A 21,957-nucleotide genomic window follows, 5' to 3' on the forward strand; every position below is an offset into this window, starting at 1 on the left:
CTCACTACTCTGCACTCTGCACTCACTACTCTGCACTCTGCACTCACTACTCTGCACTCTGCACTCACTACTCTGCACTCTGCACTCACTACTCTGCACTCACTACTCTGCACTCACTACTCTGCACTCACTACTCTGCACTCACTACTCTGCACTCACTACTCTGCACTCTGCACTCACTACTCTGCACTCTGCACTCACTACTCTGCACTCTGCACTCACTACTCTGCACTCACTACTCTTCACTCACTACTCACTACTCTGCACTCACTACTCTGCACTCACTACTCTGCACTCACTACTCTGCACTCACTACTCTGCACTCTGCACTCACTACTCTGCACTCTGCACTCACTACTCTGCACTCACTACTCTTCACTCACTACTCACTACTCTTCACTCACTACACACTACTCTTCACTTTGCACTCACTACTCTTCACTTTGCACTCACTACTCTGCACTCTGCACTCACTACTCTGCACTCTCTGCACTCACTACTCTGCACTCACTACTCTGCACTCACTACTCTGCACTCACTACTCTGCACTCACTACTCTGCACTCACTACTTTGCACTCACTACTTTGCACTCTGCACTCACTACTTTGCACTCTGCACTCACTACTTTGCACTCTGCACTCACTACTTTGCACTCTGCACTCACTACTCTGCACTCTCTGCACTCACTACTCTGCACTCACTACTCTGCACTCACTACTCTGCACTCACTACTCTGCACTCACTACTCTGCACTCACTACTCTGCACTCACTACTCTGCACTCTGCACTCACTACTCTGCACTCTGCACTCACTACTCTGCACTCTGCACTCACTACTCTGCACTCTGCACTCACTACTCTGCACTCTGCACTCACTACTCTGCACTCTGCACTCACTACTCTGCACTCTGCACTCACTACTCTGCACTCTGCACTCACTACTCTGCACTCTCTGCACTCACTACTCTGCACTCACTACTCTGCACTCACTACTCTGCACTCACTACTCTGCACTCACTACTTTGCACTCTGCACTCACTACTCTGCACTCTGCACTCTGCACTCACTACTCTGCACTCACTACTCTGCACTCACTACTCTGCACTCTGCACTCACTACTCTGCACTCTGCACTCACTACTCTGCACTCTGCACTCACTACTCTGCACTCTGCACTCACTACTCTGCACTCTGCACTCACTACTCTGCACTCACTACTCTGCACTCACTACTCTGCACTCACTACTCTGCACTCACTACTCTGCACTCACTACTCTGCACTCACTACTCTGCACTCACTACTCTGCACTCACTACTCTGCACTCACTACTCTGCACTCTGCACTCACTACTCTGCACTCTGCACTCACTACTCTGCACTCTGCACTCACTACTCTGCACTCTGCACTCACTACACTGCACTCTGCACTCACTACTCTGCACTCTGCACTCACTACTCTGCACTCTGCACTCACTACTCTGCACTCACTACTCTGCACTCACTACTCTGCACTCACTACTCTGCACTCACTACTCTGCACTCACTACTTTGCACTCTGCACTCACTACTCTGCACTCTGCACTCTGCACTCACTACTCTGCACTCACTACTCTGCACTCTGCACTCACTACTCTGCACTCTGCACTCACTACTCTGCACTCTGCACTCACTACTCTGCACTCTGCACTCACTACTCTGCACTCTGCACTCACTACTCTGCACTCACTACTCTGCACTCACTACTCTGCACTCACTACTCTGCACTCACTACTCTGCACTCACTACTTTGCACTCTGCACTCACTACTCTGCACTCTGCACTCACTACTCTGCACTCTGCACTCACTACTCTGCACTCACTACTCTTCACTCACTACTCACTACTCTTCACTCACTACACACTACTCTTCACTTTGCACTCACTACTCTGCACTCTGCACTCACTACTCTTCACTTTGCACTCACTACTCTGCACTCTGCACTCACTACTCTGCACTCTGCACTCACTACTCTGCACTCTGCACTCACTACTCTGCACTCTGCACTCACTACTCTGCACTCACTACTCTTCACTCACTACTCACTACTCTTCACTCACTACACACTACTCTTCACTCACTACACACTACTCTTCACTTTGCACTCACTACTCTGCACTCACTACTCTGCACTCACTACTCTGCACTCACTACTCTGCACTCACTACTCTGCACTCTGCACTCACTACTCTGCACTTTGCACTCACTACTCTGCACTCTGCACTCACTACTCTGCACTCTGCACTCTGCACTCACTACTCTGCACTCACTACTCTGCACTCTGCACTCACTACTCTGCACTCTGCACTCACTACTCTGCACTCTGCACTCACTACTCTGCACTCTGCACTCACTACTCTGCACTCTGCACTCACTACTCTGCACTCACTACTCTGCACTCACTACTCTGCACTCACTACTCTGCACTCACTACTCTGCACTCACTACTTTGCACTCTGCACTCACTACTCTGCACTCTGCACTCACTACTCTGCACTCTGCACTCACTACTCTGCACTCACTACTCTTCACTCACTACTCACTACTCTTCACTCACTACACACTACTCTTCACTTTGCACTCACTACTCTGCACTCTGCACTCACTACTCTTCACTTTGCACTCACTACTCTGCACTCTGCACTCACTACTCTGCACTCTGCACTCACTACTCTGCACTCTGCACTCACTACTCTGCACTCTGCACTCACTACTCTGCACTCACTACTCTTCACTCACTACTCACTACTCTTCACTCACTACACACTACTCTTCACTTTGCACTCACTACTCTGCACTCTGCACTCACTACTCTGCACTCACTACTCTGCACTCACTACTCTGCACTCACTACTCTGCACTCACTACTCTGCACTCACTACTCTGCACTCACTACTCTGCACTCACTACTCTGCACTCTGCACTCACTACTCTGCACTCTGCACTCACTACTCTGCACTCTGCACTCACTACTCTGCACTCTGCACTCACTACACTGCACTCTGCACTCACTACTCTGCACTCTGCACTCACTACTCTGCACTCTGCACTCACTACTCTGCACTCACTACTCTGCACTCACTACTCTGCACTCACTACTCTGCACTCACTACTCTGCACTCACTACTTTGCACTCTGCACTCACTACTCTGCACTCTGCACTCACTACTCTGCACTCTGCACTCACTACTCTGCACTCTGCACTCACTACTCTGCACTCTGCACTCACTACTCTGCACTCTGCACTCACTACTCTGCACTCTGCACTCACTACTCTGCACTCTGCACTCACTACTCTGCACTCACTACTCTGCACTCTGCACTCACTACTCTGCACTCACTACTCTGCACTCACTACTCTGCACTCTGCACTCACTACTCTGCACTCACTACTCTGCACTCACTACTCTGCACTCACTACTCTGCACTCTGCACTCACTACTCTGCACTCTGCACTCACTACTCTGCACTCTGCACTCACTACTCTGCACTCTGCACTCACTACTCTGCACTCTGCACTCACTACTCTGCACTCACTACTCTGCACTCACTACTCTGCACTCACTACTCTGCACTCACTACTCTGCACTCACTACTCTGCACTCACTACTCTGCACTCACTACTCTGCACTCACTACTCTGCACTCACTACTCTGCACTCTGCACTCACTACTCTGCACTCTGCACTCACTACTCTGCACCCTGCACTCACTACTCTGCACCCTGCACTCACTACTCTGCACTCACTACTTTGCACTCACTACTCTGCACTCTGCACTCACTACTCTGCACTCACTACTCTGCACTCACTACTCTGCACTCACTACTCTGCACTCTGCACTCACTACTCTGCACTCACTACTCTGCACTCACTACTCTGCACTCTGCACTCACTACTCTGCACTCTGCACTCACTACTCTGCACTCTGCACTCACTACTCTGCACTCTGCACTCACTACTCTGCACTCTGCACTCACTACTCTGCACTCTGCACTCACTACTCTGCACTCTGCACTCACTACTCTGCACTCTGCACTCACTACTCTGCACTCTGCACTCACTACTCTGCACTCACTACTCTGCACTCACTACTCTGCACTCACTACTCTGCACTCACTACTCTGCACTCACTACTCTGCACTCACTACTTTGCACTCTGCACTCACTACTCTGCACTCTGCACTCACTACTCTGCACTCACTACTCTGCACTCTGCACTCACTACTCTGCACTCTGCACTCACTACTCTGCACTCTGCACTCACTACTCTGCACTCTGCACTCACTACTCTGCACTCTGCACTCACTACTCTGCACTCTGCACTCACTACTCTGCACTCTCTGCACTCACTACTCTGCACTCTGCACTCACTACTCTGCACTCTGCACTCACTACTCTGCACTCTGCACTCTGCACTCACTACTCTGCACTCTGCACTCTGCACTCACTACTCTGCACTCTGCACTCACTACTCTGCACTCTGCACTCACTACTCTGCACTCTGCACTCACTACTCTGCACCCTGCACTCACTACTCTGCACTCTCTGCACTCACTACTCTGCACTCTCTGCACTCACTACTCTGCACTCTCTGCACTCACTACTCTGCACTCTCTGCACTCACTACTCTGCACTCTCTGCACTCACTACTCTGCACTCTCTGCACTCACTACTCTGCACTCTCTGCACTCACTACTCTGCACTCTCTGCACTCACTACTCTGCACTCACTACTCTGCACTCACTACTCTGCACTCACTACTCTGCACTCACTACTCTGCACTCACTACTTTGCACTCACTACTCTGCACTCTCTGCACTCACTACTCTGCACTCTGCACTCACTACTCTGCACTCACTACTCTGCACTCACTACTCTGCACTCTGCACTCACTACTCTGCACTCACTACTCTGCACTCACTACTCTGCACTCACTACTCTGCACTCTGCACTCACTACTCTGCACTCTGCACTCACTACTCTGCACCCTGCACTCACTACTCTGCACTCTCTGCACTCACTACTCTGCACTCTCTGCACTCACTACTCTGCACTCTCTGCACTCACTACTCTGCACTCTCTGCACTCACTACTCTGCACTCTCTGCACTCACTACTCTGCACTCTCTGCACTCACTACTCTGCACTCACTACTCTGCACTCACTACTCTGCACTCACTACTCTGCACTCACTACTCTGCACTCACTACTCTGCACTCACTACTTTGCACTCACTACTCTGCACTCTCTGCACTCACTACTCTGCACTCTGCACTCACTACTCTGCACTCACTACTCTGCACTCACTACTCTGCACTCACTACTCTGCACTCACTACTCTGCACTCACTACTCTGCACTCACTACTCTGCACTCACTACTCTGCACTCTGCACTCACTACTCTGCACTCACTACTCTGCACTCACTACTCTGCACTCACTACTCTGCACTCACTACTCTGCACTCTGCACTCACTACTCTGCACTCTGCACTCACTACTCTGCACTCTGCACTCACTACTCTGCACTCTGCACTCACTACTCTGCACTCTGCACTCACTACTCTGCACTCTGCACTCACTACTCTGCACTCACTACTCTGCACTCACTACTCTGCACTCACTACTCTGCACTCACTACTCTGCACTCACTACTCTGCACTCACTACTCTGCACTCACTACTTTGCACTCTGCACTCACTACTCTGCACTCTGCACTCACTACTCTGCACTCTGCACTCACTACTCTTCACTCACTACTCTTCACTCACTACACACTACTCTTCACTCACTACTCACTACTCTTCACTCACTACACACTACTCTTCACTTTGCACTCACTACTCTGCACTCTGCACTCACTACTCTGCACTCTGCACTCACTACTCTGCACTCTGCACTCACTACTCTGCACTCTGCACTCACTACTCTGCACTCTGCACTCACTACTCTGCACTCACTACTCTGCACTCACTACTCTGCACTCACTACTCTGCACTCACTACTCTGCACTCACTACTCTGCACTCCCTACTCTGCACTCACTACTCTGCACTCACTACTTTGCACTCTGCACTCACTACTCTGCACTCTCTGCACTCACTACTCTGCACTCACTACTCTGCACTCTGCACTCACTACTCTGCACTCTGCACTCACTACTCTGCACTCTGCACTCACTACTCTGCACTCTGCACTCACTACTCTGCACTCTGCACTCACTACTCTGCACTCTGCACTCACTACTCTGCACTCTGCACTCACTACTCTGCACTCTGCACTCACTACTCTGCACTCACTACTCTGCACTCACTACTCTGCACTCACTACTCTGCACTCACTACTCTGCACTCACTACTCTGCACTCACTACTCTGCACTCACTACTCTGCACTCACTACTCTGCACTCACTACTTTGCACTCTGCACTCACTACTCTGCACTCTCTGCACTCACTACTCTGCACTCACTACTCTGCACTCTGCACTCACTACTCTGCACTCTGCACTCACTACTCTGCACTCTGCACTCACTACTCTGCACTCTGCACTCACTACTCTGCACTCTGCACTCACTACTCTGCACTCACTACTCTGCACTCACTACTCTGCACTCACTACTCTGCACTCACTACTCTGCACTCTGCACTCACTACTCTGCACTCTGCACTCACTACTCTGCACTCACTACTCTGCACTCTGCACTCACTACTCTGCACTCACTACTCTGCACTCTGCACTCACTACTCTGCACTCACTACTCTGCACTCACTACTCACTACTCTGCACTCACTACTCACTACTCTTCACTCACTACTCACTACTCTTCACTTTGCACTCACTACTCTGCACTTTGCACTCACTACTCTGCACTCTGCACTCACTACTCTGCACTCTGCACTCACTACTCTGCACTCACTACTCTGCACTCACTACTCTGCACTCACTACTCTGCACTCACTACTCTGCACTCACTACTTTGCACTCACTACTCTGCACTCTCTGCACTCACTACTCTGCACTCTGCACTCACTACTCTGCACTCACTACTCTGCACTCACTACTCTGCACTCACTACTCTGCACTCACTACTCTGCACTCACTACTCTGCACTCACTACTCTGCACTCTGCACTCACTACTCTGCACTCTGCACTCACTACTCTGCACTCACTACTCTGCACTCTGCACTCACTACTCTGCACTCACTACTCTGCACTCTGCACTCACTACTCTGCACTCACTACTCTGCACTCACTACTCTGCACTCACTACTCACTACTCTTCACTCACTACTCACTACTCTTCACTCACTACTCACTACTCTTCACTTTGCACTCACTACTCTGCACTTTGCACTCACTACTCTGCACTTTGCACTCACTACTCTGCACTCTGCACTCACTACTCTGCACTCTGCACTCACTACTCTGCACTCACTACTCTGCACTCACTACTCTGCACTCACTACTCTGCACTCACTACTCTGCACTCACTACTCTGCACTCTGCACTCACTACTCTGCACTCTGCACTCACTACTCTGCACCCTGCACTCACTACTCTGCACCCTGCACTCACTACTCTGCACTCTCTGCACTCACTACTCTGCACTCACTACTCTGCACTCACTACTCTGCACTCTCTGCACTCACTACCCTGCACTCTGCACTCACTACTCTGCACTCTGCACTCACTACTCTGCACTCTCTGCACTCACTACTCTGCACTCTCTGCACTCACTACTCTGCACTCACTACTCTGCACTCACTACTCTGCACTCTCTGCACTCACTACTCTGCACTCTCTGCACTCACTACTCTGCACTCACTACTCTGCACTCACTACTCTGCACTCTCTGCACTCACTACCCTGCACTCTGCACTCACTACTCTGCACTCTGCACTCACTACTCTGCACTCTCTGCACTCACTACTCTGCACTCTCTGCACTCACTACTCTGCACTCACTACTCTGCACTCACTACTCTGCACTCTGCACTCACTACTCTGCACTCTGCACTCACTACTCTGCACTCTGCACTCACTACTCTGCACTCACTACTCTGCACTCACTACTCTGCACTCACTACTCTGCACTCACTACTCTGCACTCACTACTCTGCACTCACTACTCTGCACTCACTACTCTGCACTCACTACTCTGCACTCACTACTCTGCACTCACTACTCTGCACTCACTACTCTGCACTCACTACTCTGCACTCTGCACTCACTACTCTGCACTCTGCACTCACAACTCTGCACTCTGCACTCACTACTCTGCACTCTGCACTCACTACTCTGCACTCACTACTCTGCACTCACTACTCTGCACTCACTACTCTGCACTCACTACTCTGCACTCACTACTCTGCACTCACTACTCTGCACTCTGCACTCACTACTCTGCACTCTGCACTCACTACTCTGCACTCTGCACTCACTACTCTGCACTCTGCACTCACTACTCTGCACTCACTACTCTGCACTCACTACCCTGCACTCACTACCCTACACTCACTACTCTACACACTCACTACTCTGCACACTCACTACTCTGCACACTCACTACTCTGCACACTCACTACTCTGCACACTCACTACTCTGCACACTCACTACTCTGCACACTCACTACTCTGCACTCTGCACACTCACTCTGCACACTCACTCTGCACTCACTACTCTGCACTCACTACTCTGCACTCACTACTCTGCACTCACTACCCTGCACTCACTACTCTACACACTCACTACTCTGCACACTCACTACTCTGCACACTCACTACTCTGCACACTCACTACTCTGCACACTCACTACTCTGCACTCACTACTCTGCACTCTGCACACTCACTCTGCACACTCACTCTGCACTCACTACTTCGCACTCTGCGCACTCTGCACTCACACTCACCTTCTGCCTCACAGAGGGATGAAGTGAGCGCCGTTCTACTGGGCAGACCTGGGGTCGGGCGGGAGGGTCACCAGGGGCGCGCACGGCTTATAGACCTATACCGATCAACACAATATTCTCCGGAGTGCCATCCATCTACCGCAGTAGCAGAAATTAGTTTGAAAGCATTGTCGAAGAATGCCAAAAAGCGCCTCATTTAGAAGCGATGAACAGAATTCAATTTTTAGAGCTCCCATGATGTGAAAACAATTTACAATGTACTGTGAACAAACTATTTACGAAGATAAAATATTAGTGAGATAGGTAGTAATCCTTATGCATATTGCCAGATAAGCAGGTGCACCAATGGTCCTCTACACTGGAAAGTCATTTTGAGGATGTAAACACTTCTCAGAAGACAATCTCCTTGACTACAGCGGACCTGCAACAGTGTGCAAAATGTCATGACATTTTGTGTTTACGTACTCTGCTGTATAGATATTTATTGCCCTAATTTTTTTTCAGTATTAGAGGATATCTTTGAAAATACAAGCCTATTATGAAAGTGGATAGAAATGATTATGATCATCGTGGCTAACACAAAGGTGCAGTGAGAAAAGTGAGTGGCAGATATCGCCACCTCATGGTAACTGAGTATAGTGGGTCCAGTGGTAGCTTGCACAGCCACGTTCTTTCACTCCGTGTCCAGACTTTGACACTGTGGAAAGGGGTTCAAGTCCCAGCGTCGGCTCTCCCAGAGATTACAAAAAAACATGCTGATCGAAAGAAATAAAATTAAACAATACCGATTGGCGTGACGAGGATAAATCCATGTGCAGTGCACTGCCCCCTTGCCTTGTAGACACCGCAGCCCAAGAAAACATGATTGACGGAGCAAAACGGTGGTCTAATTGTCCATAGCCAAAGTATATAACAAGCTGAGGATCAACAAACGTGAAAACAGCGTGGTGGGCGCGCACGTGACGCAGCGTGGGCGTGCACATCAGCTGAAGGATCGCCGGAGAAGACAGAGTTTGCCTGCTGCCATGACTGACCAACTGCAGAGGGAAAGAGCCCGGTGAGTGTGGGTAGAGGGGGGGCGGCAGAGAGGGAGTGGGCAGAGAGGGATGGGGTGTGTGTGTGTGCGTGCGTGTGTGCGTGTGTCTGTTTCTGTGTGTGTCTGTGTGTGCACGGCCATGCCTGCCTGTGTGTGTGCGCGTTCACGGACCCTGGTCGGCGTGTTCACAGCTCTAGGTCCCTTCAGAGCGAACTCCATAACAATAGGTCTCGATGCCGAGACCTAATAAAGGAGTGTATAGCTGCAGCAACCACTGGCTGCCAGGGAGGCAGGTGTGCGCATATGAATCTATAAGCACTGCACACTACTAACGGAAGCTTACAGGGCAAATAACGTTCATGATCAGCATTAACTGAAGCAGTACACCCCTAAGCGTTGGCTAACCTGTGGATGGTGCAGATGAATGAAACAAAGTTCTTAAAACAGTCTGGCTAACTTTACCTTGTTGGCACGCTAAGACATTAACACAGTAATGCTTGGTAAATATGTGTGAAGTAGGTCATGTGGTTGCAGTACAAATGTCAGCTAGGCAAATACTTCCAATAGTGGCTGGCTTCTTTTTTTACGTGTGGAATGAGGCCTATGCTGAGCAGATTAAGTTATTCCATCCTTGATGTTGCAGGTCTGGGTGCATTTGACAATCCATCTGAATCTTTATTTATTTAAGGGTTTATATAGAGCCAGAATCGACTCCTAGGAGTATCTCTGCACTTTTGTGGAGGCATATCAACTGTGCAGCGGAGGCTGTCAGGGTTTTTATTAAAAGCAGAACAAAGTGGTTTTAAGCAATTTCCTAAAAACTAGATGATTTGACCATTCTCTTGGAAAAAGGGTAAGTTTGTTCCAGTATTTCGGGCCGAGGTATGACCGAGATTTACCTTCTAATCTCGCTCTCCTGATTCTAGGGACCGTCAGTAGATGTTTAGTGCTGGAACGCAAAGACCTCAGCGAGTGATAGAGAATGCATTTTTCTGACAGATAGCTGGGACCAAGATTGAATAGTGCTTTGTGGATGGTACAGCAAATCTTAAATTGTATCCGTTGGCGTATTGGCAGCCAATGGAGTTTTAAGAGAAGAGGACGGGAGGGAGATCTGGGCGGCATATTCAAAACCACTCGCACAGCTGTATTTTGAACCCCCTGTAGTTTATTAATTGACTCTTCATTAGCAGAAAGCAACAAACCGTTGCAATAGTCTAGGCGACTCAGTATAAGAGCCTGAGTCAGAGTCTTTCTTACAGAGTCTGGAAGTAAAGGGAAGACTCGCCGAAGTAGACCCAAAGTATGGAAGCATGTACCAACTGTCTGGCCAACATTTTCTTTGAAAGTAAGGGCATGGTCTAACCAGACTCCCAAGTTTTTGACAGAAATTTTTATCCTCTACCAATTTATCTTACTTTACCAATGAGTCACTGGGAAAGGAGCCTTCCATTTCGTTTAAGAGCTAGCACTGTTAAATTCCCGCTATGTTTTCCGTTTAGCTATCAGCCCAACCTTGATTACGTACTATGTCCATGTGATGGTGTGAGTGGCCAAACTGATTTACATTTTTTGTTCTTTTGCAAATATTATTTAAAATACATCAAGTGGTTTTTAACTCCATTTTTTAAAAAGCAGAGACCTGTCTCTTTGGATAGTGCTTATCAGTGGTTGCTTACTCTGAATAACGAAGAATTTGTTTTTCGCACCAGCACTTTTTTGAAAATCGCCACACGAGCACGTAAGATGTATAACCCCTGAATGTTCTTATCCTGGTACATCATCAAATCAATTGACGAATCGCTGTTGTATATTATTGTAAACTGAGTAACATGGAATTAATTTTATTAAGTTTGTTGTAAATTTGTTGTGTTATTGTGCTTTTATGGATTTTTTGGAATCCGAATAAAGTTGAACTTGATCAGAAATTTTGGGAATAGGATGCTTTCCAAGATTAATGGGCCAACAATTGGGGGCTTCCCCAAAAAGTAGGAGCTCGGTCTTCCCGACATTACACTGAAGAAAGTTATTCCTCATCCATTGTGAAATGGCATTCATGCCCTAAGAGAAGGTCTCCTGAATGGTAGGAGTTAGTTCATCGAAGGGAAAGAGTAGCTGCGTATCGTCGGCATATGATATCGGAATAAACCCACAGTGCATGTCATTTGGGAGGCTGAGCAAAAGTGACAAAAAGTTGTTGAGTTTTGCAAAAGTATTTAGTCCCATCCCAGCATGGCAAATGGTTTGAAGGGTTCTTTCTGCTACCAAGTCAGGAAAATGATAGGGAGCTCTATGGTCTGGTTGTGATGAAAAGGGACACAACTTTTGGAAGAAACCTGGTTTGAACCTAAGGACAACCCTTTTGTTATGAACCTGGAAGAAAGACTCCTCCAAAGGAAGGGCCTGCAGTTCACAAAAGAATCTCAAGGATGTAATAGCAACAAGGAAGGAGACCTTCTAAGAGAGGAACTGTAAAGAGCATGAGTGAAGTGGTTCAAAATGAGGGCCGACGAGTCTCGTAACAACAACATTAAGGTTCCAGGCCACGGCGAGGGGAACAGCTCAGAGTCCTCCTTCCATGAACGCTTTGATAACGGGTATTTTGAATAAAGAGGAGCTTTTCCTGTTCTACATGTAGGCTGTACTGGCGGATCAGTTAAGATGTATGGCATGGAAATGTAGGCTAGGCCTGAATTTTGCAAGTGAAGGAAGTAACAGATATTATCCTGATCTGCAGATTTGAGTGTCCAGATGTTTGGAGATGCAGTTATGGACAAACCTTTTCCACTTGGCAGAGTAACAGGCTCGCATAGTGGGACAGCATTTTTCTTTCAGAGCGACCATGCATTCTTGCGGCAGATTGAGATAACCAAACTCTAGGACATCAGGAGCAAAATTGCTAGATTGAGCTGGCTGGGGTTTGGGTGCCTTAATCTGCGTTGGTTCTTATTGAGAGCATCCGGCCTGTTTGGGAGCTTCTCGGGAGGAACAACAGACATCTCGAAGAAGGCTGAGAATCAATATGGTCTGACCCACTTTGAAAGTCAACAGGATGAGAGTGAGGGATGTTCGCCAAACCCATGCACATTGACAACTGAGGGCAGAGGCAGAGTTATTGTACCTCATGACTTGAAAGACTTCTTTGAAGAAAAACAATTTTCAAATCTCAGAGTCACACTAGATGGCAGGAGTTTTCAGTCTCACTAAATAGGTAATTATTGATGGCTGAAAGAACTTTCTAGATCCAGACCAACTCCCAACTTACCTTAGCAACGCCTACTAGCAGATTACTTATCATCTCACCATTCAGTATTTAGCACAAGCACAGCAATACTCAAGATTCTGGACAATGTTCACCATAAGCTAGTCAATGGCGACACCTACCTCTTCATTCTACTAGATCGGTCTCTAACTTTATTCGGAATCATGAGTCCCTGAATCATATGTTTTGGGGGCCAGGTGAGTCCATCCATCAGTATGCATGCAGATGATGCACAACTTTACATCACACCCTCTGCCACACCAATCCAGACTCACAAAACTTCCTGCAACTAAACCCTATTCAAAAAAAGAATTTGTTTTCTCCTACAAACACAGAAACAAACTCAACTTAAAACGTATTGAATATGCTAGAATATCCAGTTGTATATCAATGACATCACCGGGCTCTACACTTGAACCTTTACTAATGCTCACCACACACAAACAGCATTGCCAAATTGGTAAACTTTCAACTACTTCACCTCAAAACACGAATCCCTCCCAAGTCCTACTAAAAACCGTGCCATACACTCTAGTTCTTTCTCCCCTTAATACTAGTAAAGCTACAATGACTGTACCTTATGAAAGTGTGATACAATCATGCATATTCGGAAATAACTACATTGAATTACCACCCCCACAAGAATCAAATACAAAAGAGAATGACAATTACAAAACCATCCAACTATATCACCATCTCCCGTAAGTGGCTAAACACCTCAGTATCTCAGAAGATCAAAGAGGTATGAGGAGCAGATCCTGATTACGCCTTGAAACACAGAGGAAAATCTTATTTAGTGCAAACCAAAATCTTTACCTGCGAAATAAGATCTTTCTGGAGTTCCCTCGCTATTCATCTATGCACTGCACCAACATTGTTGATATTAAGGAAACTACTGAAAACACGTTTTACATTGGAACAAACCACTTCACTAATTTAAACCCCTCATTTGTAACTGTTAAAATTTTCAAACGACAGCTGTTCCTGCAGATTTCGGTTACAGATTATAATTAACTGGGTGTTCAACCAACCTCAAATTCTCATTGAGGACTTTTATGACTTGCTGACCCATTAATGGTCTAATGCTTTATTATTACTTGTTCTTCTGAATATTTGATGTTCTCTGTACAACACACTAATGGGTCACAGCCAAGGCAGGTTATAAATTAAAAACAACAATAGTAAAATGAATAAAAGTAATATATTCTCCATAATGTAAACACTTTAATGAGCCTGATGTTTAACTTTGACTGTACCAGCTTTTTTAATTGTTTAGATACTCTTTCATTTACTGTTGCTCCCCTCTGGAAAAGATGTGCCCGTTGCCAGATCAACAGTATCCTGCAGCTTCAGTGGAAGCCCATTAAAGATCATTTTCAAGCCTTATAAATATACAATTGAGTAGTCTGGGCAATGCAACAGCTTTACAGAGACAGTCCAGAAGAAGAAGATTTACCTTTTACATATTCTGTAAACTTCAGACATTTGACCCAAAGTCAGTGATCAGTTTGCCTCTGCCATATTTCTAAACATCTACTGGTTAGCACGGCTGACACTTCCACATCAGTGTCCACCCCACTTGGTTAGTGATCCACTCCCCATGGACCCAATATGTTATTTGGTAAACTATCAACATACTAGAAAAAAAGGGGACTGGGTGATAGAATAAATGTAGTCACACTTGGTAAATTTGTGGGATTATTCCTAAACCTCTTGCATTCGACTTTGCTAAAACCTACATATATTTGTACATGCTTCCACGTGGCAAACACATGGGGGTGGGGAACTGTGTGGGTAAGGGGAATTCAGTCAATACTTCCAGGTTCCATTTTTGAGCAAAGGTCTGTTCTTCAGTCTAATCAATCAGCGAGAACGGATAGCTATAAAAAGTGTTGTGCAGAGAGAGGAACTTTGCACTAAGATTACAAGAGTTGCAGGTATATTGTTCTGTTTCACTGTACCTGGGATCTCAATGTGTAAATTGCATCACTTTTCGCTTTATCAGATTTCTCTGGAAGGGGTGTCATGTCATGACGGTTTTTTAAAGCAAAGGTTTAATATTGTTAAATTATTGATAGAAAAAGTAAGATCTCAATGGATAGCAAAGTAGTTCTCAATGGAGAAGTACTGATGGCTGTTTCACCATTCTGGAGGTCTATTCATGCAGAGTAGTTTTAGATGCATTTCTTAACATCTACGGTCACAGTGGATGTGTGCCTGTATTTCTACGTTTTTGTGGGGTCTCTTGATAATGGTATGTATATGGTTAGAGCTGCTTTTATGTCTTTCTTGGTTCGTTACAAAAAGGTGTATGTATGGTATTTCTCTGCATCTAGAGCCTGACCGGTGTGGTTTGTATTTTTCTGTCAGTAAGGTTATCCTGATGAAAGTATATATGTTAAGTTTCGTATGTCTATGATCTTTCTTAGAGTTTGTGATGTGTTTCAATACAGTTTTGCTGAGGAGGTTTCTGACATTTTTTCTCATACCTGTGGCCTCTTAATGCGCGTATAAGAGTGTAGGGCCTCCACATATGGCTGCTGAAGGTTCTCCACCAATTGGTGATTCTGGACATTGGGTCTATCCGCTGAGAAGATATTAATTGCGATAAGAAGTGCATACTCTGCATCATCCAGCTGCATTTGCCGCATGCCTTTGGAGAATTCAAAAATGGGGTTTATAAACTCCACCTGCAGGCCTAGAGAGGAAGAGAACCGGAGGAGAGTGAGAATGAGGTATAAAGGAGCCAACAAAGTTGGTCAATCAACTATGAGAGTTAGAGTACCAGTTTGCAGCAGAAAGACAAGTGGTAAGAGAGAAAGATCCAAATAGCGAGAATGCCAAGCCAGTCATGGGCATACAGAGGAAAAGGGGAAAAAGTGCAAGAGAGAGGAAAGGGAGAGGAACAGTGAAATTGAATACAAGCAATGAAAGAAATAGATGGCACAGCAAGTTTAGACTAGGAATGAACAGCAGGGAGGGAGACAGATGTAGCCTAAAGCATGCAACACAAAAAGGATAATGAAAGGGAAAATCGGAGGAGGAATGACTCCCTTTGTTAAGAGTCCACTCTCACTCAATAGCAGTCATCTATCCGCCTGGGGGATGGGTTCTTTGGTCAGGATGTTGCCTTGGAAGGATGGTGTGCCACCCAAGAGGTTCCAAACGGATGCCTCAGATCAGCCTTTAGCCAAACTTAACTGCAACTCCAGTCAACAAATCTTCCTAGATGCCTATACCGAGCTTATGTGGGTGCCAACAAATCAATTTAATGCAATCAGTAAGCAAATTTCGGTGATGAAAATGCCTTCTTTTTTAACCGATGCAGGTCAATATGTAAAGAAGTGCATAGGGTGGAGCTATTCAAACACTACACCCAGTTGCGATAAACGGCTATTTAAAATGATGTGGATATGTGGCCTAGAAATAGAAAGAATATACTTATTTTTGGTGAGTTATAAGACAGTAGTATGTTGCTGTTCAGTCCCTTCAGAGCACTTTAAGACATTACAGAGAGTAAGAGAATAGGGTAAGAGAAGGCAGAGACAGCAGGAAAAGAAAAAGCAAGTTTGACTGAATCAAAAGTAAATACTTTAGAGGATGATTCGAGCATTAAATATGAGGCCCATTAAAAACGTTGGCATTCTCACTAAATATTTGTCTCAATAACCTTTCTGAGCAAGCCCTTGTCCTCATTTCTTCATTATGGATAACTGGGGATTTGAAATAGTTGGAATAAGAGAGTGCGGTGATGGCAGGGAGGGACTTCTAAGTACACATTCTTATTCCTCTACATTTTCTGGTCTTAGGAGAAATAAATTAACATATCCCCTCATTGTCTTAATGACAACAACCAACCAGAAAACCGCATGAGTGGGAAACTGCAGTGGCTTGCCTGTGACTGGTAATTTTAATCACACAGTCTTACATATGAGCCCTCGAGAACTTCTAATGGGAATGAGCCTAATATAAGACTGAGCACTATCCTTGCTAGGCAAAGGATGAGGGAGCAAGCAGCATGGCCCCATATTATTACACAGCCTCTTGAGCTCCATACTCTGCCACAGATAGTGTAAGCAAAAGACTACAAAGTCAGAGGTAATCACTTTACAGAACGAAAATTCACTTGATGAATTGCCTTAAGTAAGAGCTTCCTTTGGAATTGCCTCGGGTTTAGCATCAAAAGATATTGAAATGAGGATGGAAAAACCACGGAGGTGGTGTAAGCCATCCAGGGTAATATATTGGTACTCATCATAAGAATGTTCCCTGCAATGTATCTTACCCTTAGCTTTAAGCAAAAGAACGGACAGAGTAAAAAAACATTTGCAGTTGCATAAGAAACAATCAAAATATGTCAGTTTTCACTCTTCACATAACCCTCTTACATTACCAAACTGTGTACTCAAGCAATAGTTGGCCTGTGCAGATTTGGGAGAATATGATGAAGTAAAACATAAAACAAAAAATAAAAGGTGATGGGAGGAATGCTTACAATTTGTCTAACCACAGGAATCGCTCCGACTAGTAACCAGCCCATCTCTTTTGCCCACCAAGTTTGGACCCTGCTCTTCATGGGAATAGTTCAGCCCAAACTGCCAAGCAAGATCCTCCCTGAACTTTAACACAAGCAAACCAGAACTTTGCCTAGTTAAGGGCCAGGGCCGGACTGGGCATAGCGGGCACCGGGCAATCCCCCGGGTGGGGTCTGGTTTTGGGCCCCTGGGGCTGATTTTGTTACAGGGCAGTTTTTGCAGCATAGCTGCAAAATCGGCCCTGTAACAAAATCGGCCGAAAACCGGCCCTGGCAAAGAGCTCAGCGGCACCCCCAACCCCCCCCCCAAGGGGGAGGGGAGGGAGGTCGGTCGAGCACTTTGCCAGGGCCGGTTTTGGTTCCCAGTCCGGCCCTGTTAAGGGCTCATCAGCCAGGTGCAGCTTGATTCCAATGACACAGTGAGAAAGGGACCCACGTCTGGGTATAACGATGCCACTTAGGGCGGTACTTAAATCACACAAAAAGTAATGGGAAGAATTCTTGCAATTTGACTAACAACTAGCAATCGCTTGGGGTAGCATCCTAACCCATCATTCTTTTGCTCACCATGCCGCCTCAGTTTGGACCTAGGTATATGCAAATCAGTCTTGATCCTGTTCATCGTGGGAACAGACTAGTGCGAACTGCCATGCCAGGCCCTCCCTGAACTGTAACACAAACACGGATGACCTTGTTGGTGCAGTCAGTGTTGTGTATTTGTAGACACGTGTTTCAGGATCGTTGTCCTTCTTCAGCAGAGAGCAACATATTGTTTTGGGGGTGCTGGAAATGCGGTCTGAAGTCACATCTCTGTAGCACTCATTGGGCACAGATAGAGCTAGGCAGCTCATTAGCTCTAGGGAACCTTTTGAAACAAAAATAGGGTGCGAGCACACCGCCTTCACATCCCAGCACTTAGTTCGCCCCCAATTCATTATGGTAAGTACAGTGCATGATAGCGCTTACTTACGTGACCGTACTTATTTTTTCACCATTGTTGGTGCTGTCAGTGCTGGGTATATCTAGACACGTTTTTCAGGATAGTTGTCCTTTTTCAGTAGAGAGTAGAACATCGTTTTAGGGGTGCTGGAATGCTGCTTAAACTGTTCAAGTCTCGGTCCAAACTGAGGAGGCACGGTCAGCAAAAGAAGGATATGAGAGAGAGAGAGAGAGAGAGAGAGAGAGAGAGAGAGAGAGAGAGAGAGAGAGAGAGAGAGAGAGAGAGAGAGAAAAGATAGAGAGAGTAAATAGAGAGAAAGAGAAAAGAGAGGAGAGAAAGAGAGAGGGAAAGAGAGAGAGGGAATATATATATATATATATATATATATATATATATATATATATATATATATACTTACTCCAAAACTTGAATTTAAGAAACACCGCACTCACAGGAGGGAAAGTGGCACACACTTAGTTTATTCGCCGATGGTCAACAAACGCGTTTCAGCTACAAGCCTTCATAAGTGTCAATGACACCCTGCAAAGCAGCATGTTAATAAAGCTTTTCTTCATGCATAGACATGGAAATGGGACAACATCCACTTTAGAAAGAGGCGCGCCATCTTGGAATACACTCATATGCATCAGAGAGTATCATTTTCTTACTAAGTTGTAAACCTTAGGGCGCAAAAACATATTTTCAAACCCTCCATTTTCAGGTAATGCAATCCCCTTTAAAAAAAATCAACTGATATTGCCATGGATCGGCTTATCTCCGCACAGTACCCGACTGTAGAGAGAAGCAGTGCTGGCACGTTAGTTTATACATTTAACCAAAGTACTAACCTTAGTACTTTCGGAAAACAACGCTTACAGCCTACATTAAATTAAATTACACAATTCATTCTCGCCGTGGATCGGCATATGTCCCATTCCCTTTCTCTACTTCAATACTAGAAGCTCTGAAGCTACCAGGCCTCTTGGCAAGCCGTTACCATTCAGTAAACTTACATAGTAAATATTTACATATCCACCCCTGAGTGTTCAAACCCCCAAAATACATTATTCGACCATACGATTTTTCTAAACATCAAAATATCTTTTAAGGTTTACATTTCCAAACTCCACCCTTATTTTCTTATCTCAGTAACAGATTTTCATATTTCACACAATATATAATTAAACAACCAAACAGAACATCCCCTTATCCACCTTATCAGTTTCAATCATCCCAGTCCTGGGTGATTAACTACAAACCCTGTATTTCCTTTAGCTGTGTCTCAGTTCAATTCTATATCTCTCCTATATCCCAAGGTGCCAATAACCAGGATCAATTAGTATTATCGGAAAGATTAGTTGGTATTTCAGACCAGGGTGGGATACCCATCACTTGCCTAAATGCACCGCCAGCTCCTCCCCACTATTCAGACCTGCAGGGCATTTAGTCATCAGATCTATTATATACCTGGATTCCAGGCGCCTGAGTTGTCTTAACCTGTCGCCTCCTCTGGTGCTATTCGGGACATAATCCAGTCCAAAGTACTGGAGTTTCCCCCTATCGCTCTGATGTCGTTCTGCAAAATTTCTTGTGACAGGGTAAGCTGGGTCGACCTGGTCTATTGCCCTCAGGTACTCAAGAATCCTTATTTTCAACTGGTGCATAGTGCTGCCTACATAGCGCAGGCCGCAAGAACAAATCAAGCAGTAGACTGCATAAGGTGTGCTGCATGTGATGAACTTTTTAATGGCCTTAGATTTTACCGGTCCTGGCAGACTATATGTTAGTACCCGTTTACTGCCTGCACACGCCTTGCACCTGTTGCATGGAAAGAAGCCCTTCATGTCAGACAATGTTCCAACCCTTGGTCCTGCTTTTTCTAAATGACTCCTAACTAATGAATCCAGGAGAGACCTTGCCTTACGGAAAGTGACCTGCAGTCGTGATGGAATGTCATCTTTAATAACATCTTTAAGGATATGCCAGTTTTTCTGGAACATTCCTCTTAGATAGTTTGATTCAGACGTATAGGGAGTAATCATGCGAAAATTCCCTGCTTGGTTCAATTCAACTTCTTTCGGTTTATCCTGCAGAAGTTGAGTTCTAGGTATTTTTCTAACCCTAGCCAGGGTTTCAGTGAGGGAGCCTAGATCGTATCCCCATCTCACAAATCTACTTATGCTCTCTGAGGCTGCCACCAATTAACCAAATTACTAACCTTAGTACTACCGGAAAACAATGCGTACAGCCTACATTAAATTAAATTACACAATTCATTCTCACCGGTTAAATGTATAAACTAACGTGTCAGCACTTTTTCTCTCTACAGTTGGGTACTGTGGGGAGATAAGTCGATCCACGGCAATACCATGAGTTGCATTCATTTTAAAGGGGATTACATTACCCGAAAATGGAAGGTTTGAAAATATGTTTTCACGCCCTAAGGTATACAACTTAGTAAGAAAATGATACTCTCTGATGCATATGAGTGTATTCTAAGATGGAGCGCCTCTTTCTAAAGTGGATGTTGTCCCATTTCCATGTCTATGCATGAAGAAAAACTTTATTAACATGCTGCTTTGCAGGGTGTCATTGACACTTATGAAGGCTTGTAGCTGAAACGTGTTTGTTGACCATCGGCGAATAAACAAAGTGTGTGCCACTTTCCCTCCCGTGAGTGAGGTATTTCTTAAAATCAAGTTTTGAGATTTGGAGCCTGTATATTGAGCGGTTGTCCACTACAGCGAACCGCACCCGCCTGAGAGTGTTCCGTGAAGGAGAGTGGAGTTGGGAGCATTGATATAAATATCACCATTAATGTACATAACATTTTTATTCATATATATTTTTAACAAATACATATATGCAGCTTATAGTAGGGGCTAAAAATGCCTACGTTACATTGAGTTTTCATTTAAAAAACATCTCACAAATATCAAACTTTTCTGTAAAGAAAGAGACTATAAAATGTAATCACTGCCTTTATTTGAAAGGAAACTAAAAGGGAGACTGGTTCTCCCTTTTAGGGAGACTGGTTCTCACGGACTCTACGTGCTGAAGTAATAGCCACTTGAAAAGCTGCTTTCCACGAGAATTGCTGTAACAAACCAATATGTATAGGTTCAAAAGGAGGGCCCATGAGTTTTGAGAGAACAATATTTAGTTACCTAGGGGGAGAATGTGATCTTACAGGAGGGCATACTTTCTTTAGCCCTTCTAAAAATCTCTGACCACAGGCAT

General features: G+C 45.6%; 1 protein-coding gene across 4 annotated transcripts in view; it reads right to left on the reverse strand.

Annotated features, from left to right (window-relative positions):
• Positions 1-21,957, reverse strand: part of LOC147701486 (oxysterols receptor LXR-beta-like) — a 319,523-nt gene that overhangs the window by 73,898 nt on the left and 223,668 nt on the right. For all 4 annotated transcript variants that reach the window (XM_086930165.1, XM_086930162.1, XM_086930166.1 and 1 more), the window contains one exon: positions 15,733-15,941. In XM_086930165.1, coding sequence (XP_086786291.1) covers positions 15,733-15,941 — 209 coding nt within the window. The remainder of the gene's footprint in view (positions 1-15,732; positions 15,942-21,957) is intronic.

This window comes from Lissotriton vulgaris, chromosome 7 (assembly GCF_964263255.1).
Source record: "Lissotriton vulgaris chromosome 7, aLisVul1.2, whole genome shotgun sequence".
NCBI lineage: Eukaryota > Metazoa > Chordata > Amphibia > Caudata > Salamandridae > Lissotriton > Lissotriton vulgaris.